The following is a 16,967-nucleotide window of genomic DNA, read 5'->3' as shown; positions in this document are numbered from 1 at the left end:
ACTTGAGTGGAATCAGATAGTGTCTGGTCTCTTTTCTGTAGTATAATGTTTGTGAGATTCATCCATCTTGTATGTAGTGGTACTGTATATGGTATTCCATTGTGTTAATATACCACAGTTTGTTTATCTTGTTACCATCTGGATGGACATTTGAGTTGTTTCCAGTTTGAGGCTGTTAGAACACGGATGCTATGAATATTTTCCACATGTCTTGATGAGCATATGTATGTGTTTCTTTTGAGTATATACCTAAGATTAGGATTTCAGGATCGAAACATAAGCACATATTCAGTTTTGCTAGATACTACCAGTGTTCCAAAGTTACTGCACTGATTTACATTCCCACTAGCAGTGTTCCATATCCTTTGCCATGCTTAGTAGTGTCTATCTTTTTCATTTAAGTCATTCTGGTGACTATGTAGTGGTAGCTCTCTGTGGTTTAATTTATATTTCCCTGATGACTAAGGATGTCAAGTACCTTTTTATCCAGTTGAATACCCTCTTTTGTAAAGTACCTGTCCACTCTATCAATTTCTTACTGCTTTTTTTTCTAGTTGATTTGTTGGACTATTATATATGTAGATAAGAATCTTTTGTCAGCTAACTGTATTGCAAATATTTCCTCTCACTTGGTGTCTTACCTTTTCATTCTTAGGTGTTTTTGATAACCAGAAGTTCCTAAGTTTAATGTAATCTAATTTATAATTTATAATCCATTTATGATTACCGTTTCTTACATTCTGTTTTAGAAATCTGTGCCTACCACAAAGTCATTAATATATTCTGTGAACTTTTCTTCTGGAAACTTTTATTGTTTTACCTTTCATGGTTAAATCTATAGTTAATAAAACAGCAGCTAAAAGTATTGGAAAAATAATCTGTAGTTCATCTGGAATTGATCTTTGTATATCGAATGAGGTAAAGATCAAGGTTCATGTTTTTCCATATGAATACCCAAAAGACCTAGCATTATTTATGGAAAAGATACTCCTTCCTCATTGCATTGTCGTGTCACCTTAGTCATAAACCAGCTAATCATATGTGTGTGAGTCTGTTTCTGGGCTCTCTCTGATTCCATTGTTTTGTCTAATTGTTACAGCTTTATAGTAACTCTTTCTATTGATTGATTGATAGATAGATACAGGGTCTTGCTCTATCAGCCAGGCTAGAGTGCAGTGGTACGATCATAGTGCTCTGTAGCCTCAGATTCCTGGGCTCAAGTGATCCTCCCACCTCAGCTTTCTGGGTAGCTGGGACTACAGGTGTGAGCCACTGTGCCTAGCTTATAATTAATCTCAATAATCTATAATTGGTTTGCTAGCTTTGTTCTTCAAGATTTCCATGGCTCTTTACACTTCCATATAAACTTTAGAATCAGCTTTTCAAGTTTCAAAGAGTTACCTGGTAGAATATTGCTTGGTATTACATTGAGACTGTAGATAAGTTAGGGTAGAATTGATGCCTTTACAACATTGAGTCTTCCGGTCTGATCATGGTATTCCCCTTCATTTGTCTTTTTATTTTCTGTCAGTAATACTTTTTGGTTTTCAGCATAGAGGTCTTGCAGATTTTTAAAAGATTTATTCCTGTATATTCAAGAACCTCATTTTGTTAATCACCCTTTTTGAGAACATGGAAGTTTTCAGCACTTCTTAGAATATGACATTAACACTCATCCTGAGAAACTGAAAATGTATTTTGTACCCCATTTATCTTCCAAAATCCCCCTTTCCCTTATCTGTGGTACTGTCATGTACATGCTAGTTATTTGGAATGTCAGAAGTTTAGTAATTAGCCATGGCACTATTCAGGAGGCTGAGGCAAGAGGATCACTGGAACCCAGGAGTTTGAGCCTAGCCTGAACAACATAGCAAGGCCCATGTCTCTTTGCAAATAAAGAAAATCACACCACTGCACTCCAGCCTGGGCAGCAGAGTGAGATCCTGTCTCAAAGAAAAAAACCCCAAAAAACAAAAACAAAAATTTAGTAATTAGGTTATATGAAATTTAGAAAAAACGAGTTTTCCATTAATGAATGCTTGTTATTAGAATCATGTAGTGAAACTGTATATTTTGGTGGTGTCAAGTGGATCAGCCCATATACTGCTGTGTGAAATTGCTTTCACCAAAATCATTGGTTGAGATGACATTAATTGACCTAATGTGAGTCAGTATTCTAGGGGAAGGAAGAGCAGAGGTACCAATATTGGAATGTAGTTTTACTTAATATAAACCACAGCAAAAACCAGTTGTGGATAATAAAGCTAAATTAATGTTAAAGTGTTTGCTCAGGAATCAAACTTGATGACTTCTCACTAACTTCAGCTGCTCCTCAACTTACGCTAGGGCTGCATCCTAATAAACCTGTAAGTCAAAAATACTTTTAAGTTGAAAATGCATTTAAAACTCTGATAAACAGCTGGGCGTGGTGGCTCACGCCTATAATCCCAGCACTGTGGGAGGCCGAGGTGGGCGGATCATCTGAGGTCAGGAGTTCGAGACCAGCCTGGCCAACATGGTGAAACCCTGTCTCTACTAAAAATACAAAAATTAACTGGGCGTGGTGGTGGGCACCTATAATCCCAGCTTCTCGGGAGGCTGAGGTAGGGAGAATCTCTTGAACCCTGGAGGCGGAGGTTGCAGAGAACTGAGATCGTGCCGTTGCACTCCAGCTTGGGTGACAGAGCGAGACTCGTCTCAAAAACAAAACAACCTCTGAGAAGCCCACTGAAAAAAAAAATTACAAGGAAGCGAACCATCTTAAGTCCTGATGCTGCTTGACCTAACTGTGAGGTTTCAACCTGATAAACCCCTAGTAAAGTCAAAAAATTATGAGTTGAACCATCTGAGTCGGGGACCATCTTGACTAAGTTCAGTAGGTTCAGTTCAATAGAACCTGCTCTTGTTATGAGATGACAATGCTTTCTGCAGAGCAGAGGAAAGCAGAACTGTAGAGTAATTCAGTAACTATCCTTCAGTTCCCTTTTCTACCTTTTATATTCTGAAAAATCTTTGATCTAGTTAAAACTAGTCCAAAAGCAGTATTCAAAAGATCTAGAAAAATGTGGGAAGACAAGGTAGAGTGAAGTTGATAGAGAAAAATGGTACAAATCTGACTTTTATTTTTACTTTTTATTTTTTTATTATTATTTTTTTGAGACGGAGTCTAGGTCTGTCATCCAGGCTGGAGTGTAGTGGCGCTATCTCAGTTTACTGAAGCCTCTGTCTCCTGGGTTCAAGCAATTATCCTGCCTCAGCTTCCTGAGTAGCTGAAACTGCAGATGTGTACCACCACACCTGGCTAATTTTTTGTATTTTCAGTAGAGATGGGATTTCACCGTGTTGGCCAGGCTGGTCTTTGACTCCTGACCTCGGGTGATCCACCCGCCTCGGCCTCCCAAAGTGTTGGGTTTACAGGCATGAGCCACCACACCTGGCCTGACACTTATTTTTTAGAATGTAATATAGTTTGGAAAATACATTCAGCAGCATTAAAGAAATTCATGGCTGGGTGTGGTGACTCATGCCTGTAATCCCAGCACTTTGGGAGGCCGAGGGAGGTGAATCACAAGGTCAGGAGTTCCAGACCAGCCTGGCCAATATGGTGAAACTCTGTCTCTAATAAAAAAAATACAAAAAATTAGCTGGGCGTGGTGGTGGACGCCGTAGTCCCAGCTATTTGGGAGGCTGAGGCAGGAGAGTCAGTTGAATCTAGTAGGCAGAGGGTGCAGTGAGCCGAGATTGCACCACTGTCCTCCAGCCTGGATGACAGAGTGAGACTCTGTCTCAAAAAAAAAGAAATTCGTGAGAATACTATCCTCTAGGTAATTAATTAGCACCATTTTTAATTGATAAAAGAATATATATAGTAATGTTATATGTGCTTTATGTTTTATATGATGGTAGAAGCTGTGCACTGCAACCATTCAGTGATGTAAATGGCAGTCCCTAGGTTGTGCAACCTGATGGTCCTGACCACCACTAGCTGTAGAACCCAAACCAAGTTCATGCTGAGTTTGTATCCTCATGAGCTTAGTTTTCTGTTTTAGTTATTGTTCTTAAATTACAATCAGGACAACCAAAATAATTTGCTTTAAATTCTGTAGAAACTAAAAGATGACAAATTATGTAGCTGTTTCTATGATTTTTGTAGTGATAGTGTTTATCTTTGTAATAGTACTTTGTAGCTTTCACAAATACTCATTTTAGCATCTGTTCAACTTTATTAAACACATATACGTAACACTGACAAAGGATTAAAACATCCCTGTTCTTTCGTCTTTGGTTTTGGAATTCTTTTTACTTGTATAATTCTGTTTTCCATCTTCATCTGTATCCTTGCAGGTTGCCTGAAAGGTTTGAAGACCGTGTGGCATTATATATATTTTAACAGGTCATGTCATTTCTCTAATGCTGTGGCCCTGAGGTTAGTGATATAATATGAAACTGTATCATGAAAGTCTATTTGAGAATAGAAACATATGTATGGACTTTTCCCAAAGTTTGTAACCTGTCCATATCTGTTAGCTTTTGCTGTATTAAATGTATAAACAGAAGTCTCAAAGCTTAGTGAACTGAAAAAAGGTTTCATTTCTCACAATTCTTTGGGCTTGCTGGACAATTCTTTTGGTCTCTGCTAACTTAGCTGGGGCTATATGGCTTCATTCTTACATCTGATGATTGGCAGACCAGTTGGGTCTTGGCACACCTCACTTATATGGTTGGTGGTTGATGCATGTCAGCTGGGTTGATGGCCACGTTTCTCTCATCATCCAGCAGGTTAGCCTGGGCTTATTTACATGGTGGTGGTTGCAGGGTTCCATTGAGTAAAAAGAGGGTAAGCCCCAGTGTACAAGCTTCTGCTTGTGTTGTGTTTGCTAATGTCCTGTTGACAAAGGGAAGTCACTGGTGAAACCCAGATTCATGTGGAAAAATAGACTCCACTTCTTTTAGGTTATTTATTCATTTTACTTTATTTTTTTGTGTGTATGACAGAGTTTCACTCTGTTGTCCAGGATGGAATGCAGTGGCATGATCTCGGCTTATTGCAGCTTTCCAGGTTTAAGTGATTCTCGTGCCTCAGTCACCTGAAAGCTGGGATTAGGCATGTGCCACCTTGGCCTCCCAAAGTGCTTGGCCTATTTAAAAAATTTTTTAAATTTTTAATATTTGTTGCTACATAGTAGATGTATATATTTATGGAGTACATAAGATATCTTGATACAAACATGCAATATGAAATACGTGCATCATGGAGAATGCGGTGTCCATTTCCACAAACATTTATCCTTTGTGTTACAAACAACCCAGTTAATAACACTCTTTTAGTTAAAATGTATAATTAAGTTATTACTGACTATAGTCACCCTGTTGTGCAATGAAATTGTAGGCCTTACTCTTTTTTTGTGCGTGCCCATTAATAGACTCCACTTCTTGATGACGGGAGTGGCACAGTCACCTTGCACAGGAGTGAGCATATAGGCCTGGGAAGAATTTGTGGCCATTTGCAATTGACCATGTTCATTTTAGGTTTTCTTTTCTTTTTTTTTTTTTTTAACATTTTAATTAAATGGATTTATTTAAAAAGACTATAAAATTTGACATCAAGAGAGATAAAAAAGACCCATAAGATTTAAATTGACAAATAAAAAAATGATTGGCTACAAACATAATTTAAGTATAGTAATTATAAAATTTTTGTACTGTGAGTTCATTTCCCTTATAATTCTTGAAAACCATTCTAAGCAATCTATCGTTTTAGGTTTTCTACCATCTGTACTTCATTCAAATATTCACTCAGACATTTATTGTGCTCCTGGGTTCTACCGTAGGGATAGAAAAAGGCAAATAAAATAGGAGTTTTCTCTGTCAATAAAGAAATTAGATTTCTGTCTTGTCACTGTCTTTAATCAGTGCACATACTCTGGAACCCTGTACTAAGAACTGTGAGAATGTGAAAACTGGAGCAGTCATTGTCTAACCACCCTTCATCCACTTCCAAACTCTAAATCTTATTTTAATTTTATTCTGGTTCTAAGTTGTTTCTCAGGCAACTTACATCAATGTGTTAACTGATGATTAAAAGTCTATTATTTTAATAATGAAACATTAAATCTGATCTGACTGTTAGACCTGCTTCACTATAGAATTGGGGCAGAACACTAGCATTTGTTGAATTCATGCTGGAGTCATTCACTGTTAGGCTAGTAAAAGCAATTTGATGTTTCATCTTTGAAACGTTGCTTGCCTTTGTACTAAATTTTCATTTTGACCAATTGTGCCTGCCCCAGCCTCCTCAAATACTTATGAACTGATCTATACAAAATACCATGTCAGGGACCAGATGAGATGCTCTAATAATAATAAAAAAAGCTTTACCCCTTTATTTTACTAATTTTAAAGTGGATAATACTTTCGTTCTTATTTTAGTTGCAGTTATATGGGTATTTTTGAAATAAAACGTTGATTAAATATTCCCTATTTTAATTAGAAACTATCTGCCAGATGTGGTGGATAATGGCTCCCCCTTGTGGCACAGTCATTTATGTCATTTTTAGATTGCCTCAGAATATTCTGAGCAGGCCTTGTTTTTAAAAATAAGGGACTCTCCTCCCCACACGCTAAAAAAAAATCCTCAGCAGAATTGAATCAACAGCTTCTGCTCCCACCCCCTCAATTCTTTGGCTCTAATAATGTTCCTATTTTTATATTTTCTTCACATTGTGCTGATACAAGGTAAAAATATCTATCTTCTATATTTATTGTGGATCACTATGAAAGTATTCTGAGGAACTTTTACTATCTTGGAATGTTGATAGGTATACTAAAACAACTACAAAAAACAGGTTTTGAAGTCCAAAATGGTGTAATGCTGGACCAAATAAGTAATATTTGTTTGCATTGAGACTCCTCAGAAACTTATAGCCAGTGTGCGTGGTGAGCCTCCTAAACAAGAAGGGTTTTCCAGACTTAGAGGACTGTAGAGCTCTCTCTTCAGGGAACATGTTTTGGGAAACAGCAGGTTGTTTTCAAGTGAGTTCTTTGGAGTTTTTTAAAAAAATTGCTTATTATTACTATATTTGCCTTTTCCTGATTGCAACAGTTTTCATAATTTACGTAAGAGAAAACAGTAATAAGTAAAACATCTTATAGATTTGTTTTTGGCAATATATTTCCTGTTAAGAATAGGCTACTTTTTTCCCTTTGTAGCAAGCCAATCTCAGAATCCTAAGGTGTTTTTTTTTTTTTTTAATTACATTGTATAAGTAGAATATTAGTTTAAACAATTGTTTAATTTTCTGTTAACCAAAGCTTCTCAGATTTTGGTATTGACACTTACTGGCAATGGGTACAATAGGTCTCTTCTACTTTCTTCTTTCCCTTCATAATATTTATAGAGAATATACAAGGGGAAAAGTGATAATGTGGCCATGTTGGTCGTGGGGTTTTGTGGGGAGGGGGAGGAGATTTAGATTAAATATGTTATATTTCTTCTGAAGGCCACTATTTAAATACAAGCTTTCCCACAAATATATAATTATCATGCCTGTCTTTTATTGTGTTCTTTTTGACACATCTATATACCTAAATCAAGAGGAACTGTATGTATCTTTGTAATTCAGTGCATTTCTTTTTTTAGAAAGCAAATATATTTTATTATCATTTTTTATTTAGTTAATTTATTTTTTGAGACTGAGTCTCACTTTTGTCACCCAGACTGGAGTGCAGTGGTGCAATCTCGGCTCGCTACAATCTCCGCCTCCTGGGTTCAAGCATTCTTGTGCTTCAGCCTCCTGAGTAGCTGGGATTACAGGCACCCGCCACCATGCCTGGCTAATTTTTGTATTTTTAGTAGAGACGGGGTTTTGTTATGTTGGCCGGGCTGATCTCAAACTCCTGATCTTAAGTGATCCTCCCGCCTTGACCTCCCAAAATGCTGGGATTACAGGTGTGAGCCACTGTGCCTGGCCTATATTTTAAAGCAGTGACATGTTTTGGCTTTTTTCAGGTTAATTTTTTAACTGCATCAGAAAACTGGTTTGATTAATGTTTACTGAAGTGAATAAAAGCAAATATAGTAAGCTCACATTAAGCGTCATCAGGATGAGATTTTCCAGATAAGTGATTTTTTTAGTTAGTGGAAACGTTTTAAGTACCAAGGTTCTATAAAAATACCTTCATTGCCGAACATATGCAACATAATGCAACTTTATTTTCAGTATTGGTTTGTCATTATGATACAATACTGATGTCTTAGGGCAGCTGCAGCTGTGCTTACCCTTTTCTCCTCCTTCCCCTTCTAAATTTGTGGTTTCTTGTCCTTTATTATTTTAGAGAGTAGTTATAATTGTGCCTAATACAGGAATGGATATGTAAGAAGAGGACATTTTATGAGCCATGGTCTTTGTGACATTTACTTTGATTATTTAGAGATTCTTCTAATACTTATCTGTTACCTCTCCCGCCTCACTGCCGTTGAATTCTTCGCAGTCTGGCATAGTCTGGATAGGTGATTTTTAGAGAATTGAGGCTTGATTTTTTGTGTGTGATATTGTAGATATAATTTTATCCTATGTAATAGGTGAATTGTGGTTATTTGGTATATAGTTTTGCGACAAAAGAGGTGTCACCAAAATCAGGAATTATTTACATTTTTGTGAAAAGCATGTGGATTTTATTCTTACGTTTTAACAGTGTAAGTACCATCATTTATTTTATCAAGCAGTATATGCTTTTTAAATTGGAAACGCTATGTGTAACTTGCCATGTTTGTAACATTTAAGTTAATGGTTACAACTGATGGATTTGAAATATTGTGTTATTAAACTAGAAATTTGTATGAAATGATATATAATTAAAAGTTAAATTACAGTGTATTTTAAAATTTAATACTTTTACAGATTAAGATTTTAATGACTTCAATTTAATTTTTAAAATTTGGTTTATGTTTATTCAGGTGGGTGATCATATTTTTATCTTTACTATTGGATGATAAATGTTTTGGAAGATCATTGCTGTTTGTTTTAAACATGTGATAGCTAAGCAGTTTTTATAAAGGGCAATTTCCTAATAGAATTTATTTTTGGTTTTATTAGTGGGCAAATGGGATCTGCCTCACGGTTTTTGTACATTCTGGTTAAAAGAGAGAGACTTATACTTTTGTTATAGTAAGTTATGTGTGAAAGTGAATTTTACATATCTATATGTTTTATATGTATTTTGGCATGAGATGGGAAGAACTAACTAAAAATTCAATTAAGATAATTAGCAATATAATCTGAGTAGAGTCTGTATTACTTTAAAAATTCAGGGTCTCTAAAAAATCCTTTGAAATAGTTATGAATTTTAATAGGACCATACTTTTTTTTTTTTTTTTTTTGAGACGGAGTCTCGCTCTGTCGCCCAGGCTGGGGTGCAGTGGCGCGATCTCAGCTCACTGCAAGCTCCGCCTCCCGGGTTCCCGCCATTCTCCTGCCTCAGCCTCCCGAGTAGCTGGGACTACAGGCGCCCGCCACCTCGCCCGGCTAGTTTTTTGTATTTTTAGTAGAGACGGGGTTTCACTGTGTTAACCAGGATGGTCTCTATCTCCTGACCTCGTGATCCGCCCGTCTCGGCCTCCCAAAGTGCTGGGATTACAGGCTTGAGCCACCGCGCCCGGCCTATTCAGTCTTTTATGTTAAAAAATTATAATGTTTAGGTCTATACTAATTTGGACGTGTTTTATTTTGAAATAAAAAGCAATATTTGTAAACTTGGAAATTAATGTAAATGTGTAATTTGAAATGAGATGGCTAGGTCGGTAATACTTCTTCAATCAATGAAATAATTATTATTCTAACCTGAAATAGCAACATCTGGTCAAAACAAAATTAGTAGATAAAGTTCTTGAGTCATGACACAACATATGATTTGTCTGTAATATTACCACTCAAGTTTTACCCATTTTTTTTCCTGTTACTCAGTGATACATGTTTTTACTCACATTTAAATACATAAATTTTACTCTACTGTGTTAAAGGACTGTGTTAACAGTTAGTTCTGGTTTTCTGATTATTGTATTTATCTTCTACTCTCTATAGTTTAATGATGTTATAGTTTTTTGGTTTTATTTCATGTATAGTGTGACTTTTTAAAACTACTAGACAAATGGAAAGTTTAGTTGTGCTTCGTATTTTAGAAGAATTCACGTAATGAAAATTCTTTCCTAACAGTCATCCCCTCCCCACAAGATAAACTGCCCCAATTATTTAGCTGATCGTTGTTGGTGCTGTGATGTAGTAGGACGAACCAAGTCAGTGGCAGGGACTTGATTCTGGCTTTGTTAGAACTAAATGTTTTAGGTATCTAATTTAAACAAGATAAGGAAATTTATGCACAGAGAATGTACTTATTTGTGAAGTGGAAATATATATAATTTGACTTTTTTTTTTTTTTTTTGGTCTCGCTGTGTTGCTCAGGCTGATCTTGAACTCCTGGGCTCAAGTGATCCTCTTGCCTCTGCCTTCTGGGTAGCTGGGATTACAGTTTCGTGCCACCACCCCTAACTCTAATTTGACTTTTTAGATATATTTCAAAGCACTTGGAAAATTTGTGTTTTACAATATCAGTTGTTTGATTTCACTTTCTAAATGGCTATTGTCTCTCAAAACTCCTTATGGTCATTTGCAGATACAAAACTCAGAATCTCAGAATCACTTAACAGACTTGATGTGTTATATTCTGGTAAATGTGCTAGAGTTCAGATTGATACCCTTAGCCTCTTTGTTAGACTGTGTTATAGAGATGCATAGACTGGATTTCTTACTGTTTTGCTATTAATGCATCTAAACATCTAGAGTCTGAAGACTGTTGTAGAGTTAGGCTTTAACTTTTAGCTCTCTTGATATAGGAGATGATAGGAATTTTTAGGAGACAGGAAAAAGGTGAGACAATGAGTACACAATGGGGGCACAAGCTCCAACTGTTCTTTTTTTTGTTTTTTGTTTTTTTTTGAGACAGGATCTCGCTCTGTTGTCCAGGCTGGAGTGCAGTAGCATGATCACAGCTCACTGCAGCCTGGACCTGCCAGGCTGAAGATATCCTCCTGCCTCTCAAAGTGCTGGGATTACAGGCCCCTAATTTTCTAACTTGTAGGAATGGTTTGTAGTTCTGATAAGTCAATTTGTAAGTTTAGGAAAACTTAAGCTTGGATATCTGGTGAATTTATTAAAGAATTAACGTCATTAAACTGCTTTGCTGATTATAATAACAAATGAGATTCTCTGTCTTAAATGATTTTGTTTTGAAAACATATGGGTTGGATTTACTTTGTTATATTGTGATACTCTTACCAGCTGTGATTGTAACGATTCAACTTTTGATGTGACTATCTTTTATAATCTGTGTCTGTGATGTGATAAAAGTTGACCATCCATGTTTGCCTGAAATACCAAGACTCTCAGTTTTAAGACTGATAGTCCTGGGCAAACTGGGACAAATTGGTCTCCTAAATTTGGTGTCCACAAAGGCTAATCCTGAGAAAGAGACAGTTACAATTTTGCTTATAATTTGGTTATCAAAAGGAGTTGTTTTGCTTGAAGACAGACTCAACTTGTTTACTAGTGTTAGTATATGAAAACACGTAGGTTTCTTTGTCAGGATTTAAATATGCTGGCAAAAAATGTCATTACCAGTGAATCTTGAGGTTCAGATGGCTTTGTTTTGGGTCTTTGAATGCCACCCATTTACTAGCAATATGGCGGGTGAGTTTATATCATTATCAAGTTTTCTTCAGCAATCTGCTGTAAAACATTCCAGTTAAGGAAATCAAAGCTCAAGGAACGTAAATAATTTCTGAAGGTCATGTAGCTGGTAGATAGCAAAGGCACATTTGGATCTTAGGATTCCTGATTCTTAACCTCCCCTCCCCTCCCCTCCCCGCCCCGCCCCTCCCCACCCCTCCCCCCCCACAGAGTCTTGCTCTATCGCCCAGGCTGGAGTGCAGTGGCACGATCTCGGCTCAGTGCAAGCCCCACCTCCCAGATTCACACCATTCTCCTGCCTCAGTCTCCCAAATAGCTGGGACTACAGGCGCCTGCCACCACACCCGGCTAATTTTTTTGTATTTTTAGTGGAGATGGGGTTTCACTGTGTTAGCCAGGATAGTCTTGATCTCCTGACCTTGTGATCCGCCCGCCTTGGGCTCCCAAAGTGCTGGGATTACAGGCGTGAGCCACTGCGCCTGGCCGTAATTCTTAATTTCTAGTAGTTTCTCATCAGAATTAATAATAGATACATAAACTGGTTTCTAGTTAATATTGTAAGATCAAAAAAGAAGAGCATCGCTGGTGGCCTTTTAGACATATAAGCCACTGGTGATGATTAATGTTTTCAGAGGGTCTACTTTGGAAAATTTTGATGAAAAGATATGAACCTCATTTTACTTTAGAAAAATGCAGCCAACTTTGAAAAATACACCAACTTTTGAATATTCAGATAATGAGTTCCTCTGTTCTAAGGAGATGTTAGTTGTCTAGAATTAATGCTTATTTGTCTTAACTGTGTTTTCATAAGCAGTGTGTAGGAATAGTTAGAGAAAGTAAAATAGCTTGATTTAGTGCAAGTTTTATTTTTAAAATGCCTTATCTGTTACTGTTCGTAAAGTTTTGTTTTGTTTTGCTTGCCTCCTTATGATATAATATTCTGAGATAAAAATTTATTGTTACAAAATGATAGCAAGCATTATGTGTAACTTTTAATTAAATCCATTTTCTTCAGGTAAAAATAATGTATTTAACTTTTAATTAAATCCATATTCTTCAGGTAAAAAGAACGTATTCTCATGGTACTTACAGAGCTGGCCCAATGCGACAAATAAGCTTGGTGGGAGCAGTTGATGAAGAAGTAGGAGATTATTTCCCTGAGTTCCTTGACATGTTGGAAGAGTCACCATTTTTAAAAGTAAGAGATAATCTCTCCTGGGATTAGAGTTTTTGTTTAAAAAGGCAAGAAAAACCAATATGAGTAATCTAAATTGTGAGTGTTTCTTTCATGCTACATGCACTATAAATGAATGGCTGTTTCAGAAATGGAAACATTTTGGTTTATTTGAACTGGAGGGAAGGAGAGCAAGAGATGGGAAACTCACATAATTCTTGTGTGTACATGTGACATCTCAGGTCCTGATTGTAATGGCAAAGCTAAGTGGTGGGCCATGAAATAACACCTGTTAACACTTTAGGAATTTAGGTTCCATGTGTTTATCAGCTCTTTATAAACTAAGTACTAAAGGATTTAAGAAGTACAGGAAAGATTCTACTACAAATGTTTAAGACAAAGGAATGGCAGTTTAGCATTGTGGAATACTGGCCTGGGAAATTACACATCCATATTTTAGCCTTGGCTGTACCTGTCTGGGTTGGGAAAGCCATTTAAACTTTCTGGGCTTCAGTTTGATCATCCATAAAATAACATGTTTAGACAATGTAGCCAAAGGCCCCTTTATTTTATTTATTTTTTTGAGACAGTCTCACTGTGTGTCCCGGCTGGAGTATAGTGGTGTAATGTGGAGCCCTGACCTCCGTGGGCTCAGATGATCCTCCCACTTCAGCCTCCCAAGTACCTGGGACTACAGGCACATGCCACCATGCCCAGCTAACTTTTGTATTTTTTGTGGAAATGGGGTTTCACCACGTTGCTGAGACTGGTCTCGAACTCTTGGGCTCAAGTGATCCTCCTGTCTTGGCCTCCCAAAGTGCTGGGATTACAGGTGTGAGCCCCTGTGCCCACCCCCACAGGCCCCTTTAAATAATTTGTAGCCAGATTCCTTTTTTTTTTTTTTTAAAGCCTCTTCATTTTCAGAAAATATTTCTTCTTGTGAGCTGCTGGGGCTATCCCACTGAGAGAGGAATCTCTGAGCTGTGTAGTTAGGTTAATTATTTAATCAGTAACTCAAAGGTCAGTGCAAACCTGCACTGAAATTCAGGGTCCAGGTAAGCTGTGGAATGTGACAAGATTTCTAATACTCACCACATAATCTATAGGACATCTTTTCTTTTACCACTTCTGTTTGCTTGGTGTTTTTACCCTCTATGTGCCTGTATCTTTTTCTTCCCTTTCTCTTTAACCTTGTTCCATTCCTTTTTCTCTTTTCCTTTTAAACTTTTTGTTCCTTTTCTACTTCTCTCTAGTAGTTACATAATGGAATTAGGTTGCATTTATTATTGAATTATATTTAAAAATTACCAAATATTATTTAAATGGTTGCTTCAAATTTAATTTTCAAAGTACATGAACTAAATGCATTATTTCTCTTTTCCTTCCGCTTCTGCTTCCCTTCCCCTTCCCCCTTCCTTTTCCCTTTCCCTTCCCCTTTCCCTTCCTTTCCTTTGACAGGTCCTGCTATGTTGCCCAGGCTAGTTTTGAAGTCCTGGGCTCAAGCAGTCTTCCTGCTTCAGCCTCCCAAAGTGCTGGGATTATAGACGTGAGCTACCCGCACCCAACCTAAATGCATTGTTTCTACAGAAATTTGACAATCCTTTTTGAAAAGGGGGTGTGTGGTGAATTTTTTAAAAAAATTTTTTTCTCAACATTCCATGGACAGTGGCCCTCAGTTTCCTTCCTTCTTCTCTCTGTCTCTCTCTGTTTTTTGGTTTGAGACCATCCAGGCTGGAGTGCAGTCGTGCGATCTCGGCTCACTGCAACCTCTGCCTCCCAGGTTTAAGTGATTCTCATGCCTCAGCCTTTCGAGTAGCTGGGATTACAGACACTACCATGATCCGCTAATTGTTTGTGTTTTTACTCGAGATGGGTTTCGCCGTGTTGCCCAGGCTGGTCTCAAACTCCTGAGCTCAGGTGATCTGCCTGCCTCAGCCTCCCAAAGTGTTGGGATTACAGGCGTGAGCCACTGTGCCTGGCCACCTTCTTCTCTTTTCTCTTCCCGTTCCCCTCTGTCTCTTTTCTCTTTCTTTCTTTCTTTCTTTCTTTCTTTCTTTCTTCCTTTCTTTCTTTCTTTCTTTCTTTCTTTCTTTCTTTCTTTCTTTCTTTCTTTCTTCCTTTCTTCCTTTCTTCCTTTCTTCCTTTCTTTCCTTTCTTTCCTTTCTTTCCTTTCTTTCCTTTTTCTTTCTTTTCTTTCTTTTCTTTCTTTTCTTTCTTTTCTTTCTTTCTTTCTTTCTTTCTTTCTTTCTTTCTTTCTTTTCTTTCTCTCTCTCTCTTTCTTTCTTTCTCTTTCTTTCCTTCTTTCCTTCTTTCTCTCTCTTTCTTTCTTTCTTTTTCTTTTCTCTTTTTTCCTTTCTCTTTCTTTCTTTTCTTTCTGCTAGAGGTGAATCATACCTCTAGCAGGGTAGGGGGACAGAACCATCCAAGCATAATTATTTTCTTGGTGTGTTTGAAACAATTTTTTGAAGCAAAGTATATCAATATATAGGGATATATTCAGTATGTATTTCAAGTGCTTAAGTACAAAGCTGTGAATGAAAGTGTGTTTGTCAGGGGAACAATGTTATTATTAACATACACTTGAAGATACATTTTGAAAATAATTGCAATCTACATAATTATTTGTCTCCAGTGTACACTGCCATGGGGGACGCTATCTAGTCTAAAATTACAGAGTCGAAAAGATAGTGATGATGGTCCCATCATGTGGGTTCGTCCAGGAGAACAAATGATCCCTGTGGCTGATATGCCAAAGTCACCTTTCAAAAGGAAAAGGTATGTTGTATACACATTTTTATTAGAGGAGATGAGTGTTTGTATGTTGGGGTGTGTATGTTAGTTCAAAATTGGAGGAAGAAGGAAGGCAAAGTTTAGACCATAATTGGGATATAAATTTAAAAATAGTGATACATGCTAATATAATTTGTTATAAAACCTAAAATGTAAATAGGGCATGAGAAATGTAGGCAAATGACAAGAAATCGTAATGATGAATGGAAAAAATGTCATAAAATATAAACTATTTTGGAATAAATTTAATAATATTCAGAACCTGTGCTAAAAAGACTAAAACATTTTGTGGAGGATATAAAATAAGATCAGAACAAATGGAAAGCCTTACTGTGTTCTGGATTGGATAAAAATAATAGTTCTTTAAATTTTTTTGCATTTCAATTGGACTAACACTTCCATTCCTGGATAAAATGATTTTAAAATTCATAAGGAAGTAAATTTTTCAGTGAAAGAGAAGATAAGTGAGGGGGAGCTTATGATACAGGATATTAAAAGTTACTATAAAGTTCAAATAGATCATTGGAATAAGAGTCCAGAAATAGATCTAAGTATATTGGGAACTTAATATATGAGATAGGTGGGAAGAGGAAGATGTATTTAATGAATAATGCTGGCATATTTGGCTCTCATAAAAACAAAGGCGGCAGAGCCCCTACCTTATTTCAAGAAGTAAATTAGAGAATTAAGCATCACAGATAAAACAGTTAAAATATTAGAATAAAATTGTTTAAGCCTGGAGGAGACCTTCCTAAGCAAGACCAAACAATGCAGTGACAATAGTATTTGGGAGGGAAGTGACATCAACAATGAAGTTCAAAATTATGATAGACTGGACTAAAACATTCGGAACTCATGACAGACTAAAGTTAATGTCCAAAGAGCATTCTCAAGTGTAAACAACCGAGTAGAAAAATAGACCTCAGGCAGTTAAGTTTATTTTAAAAGAACTATGAGATATTTTTATTCATTATATTGGCAAAAATTATTAATATAGCAATAATATTATAGGCTGGTAGGTATGTGAAGAAACAATTTTTTATATATTGTTGACTGGAGGATGAGCTGCTGTAATTTTGTGAAAGTAATCCAGCAATAGATCATAAAATTTAACATAAAACTCTTTGATCTAGCACTCCTACTTTTGGGAATCTATCCCAAGAAATAAAAACACGAAAGGTAAATAAATTTGTGGTAAGAAAAACGTTTTAAAAGGGTCCGAATGACTGTCAACAGGGGAATGGTTGAATAGATTTCATACA

At 36.7% G+C, this 16,967-nt stretch overlaps 1 protein-coding gene across 1 annotated transcript in view; it reads left to right on the top strand.

Moving 5' to 3' along the window:
• RSBN1L (round spermatid basic protein 1 like) overlaps positions 1–16,967 on the top strand; it is a 95,623-nt gene that overhangs the window by 69,959 nt on the left and 8,697 nt on the right. The window contains 2 exon segments of the mRNA NM_001257886.1: positions 12,802–12,939; positions 15,548–15,690. Of these exon segments, the coding sequence (NP_001244815.1) occupies positions 12,802–12,939; positions 15,548–15,690 (281 nt within the window).

The sequence above is a fragment of the Macaca mulatta genome, chromosome 3 (assembly GCF_049350105.2).
Source record: "Macaca mulatta isolate MMU2019108-1 chromosome 3, T2T-MMU8v2.0, whole genome shotgun sequence".
In the NCBI taxonomy this organism is placed as follows: domain Eukaryota; kingdom Metazoa; phylum Chordata; class Mammalia; order Primates; family Cercopithecidae; genus Macaca; species Macaca mulatta.
Note: the sequence above shows the minus strand (reverse complement) of the source record. Positions and strands in the feature narration are given on the sequence as shown.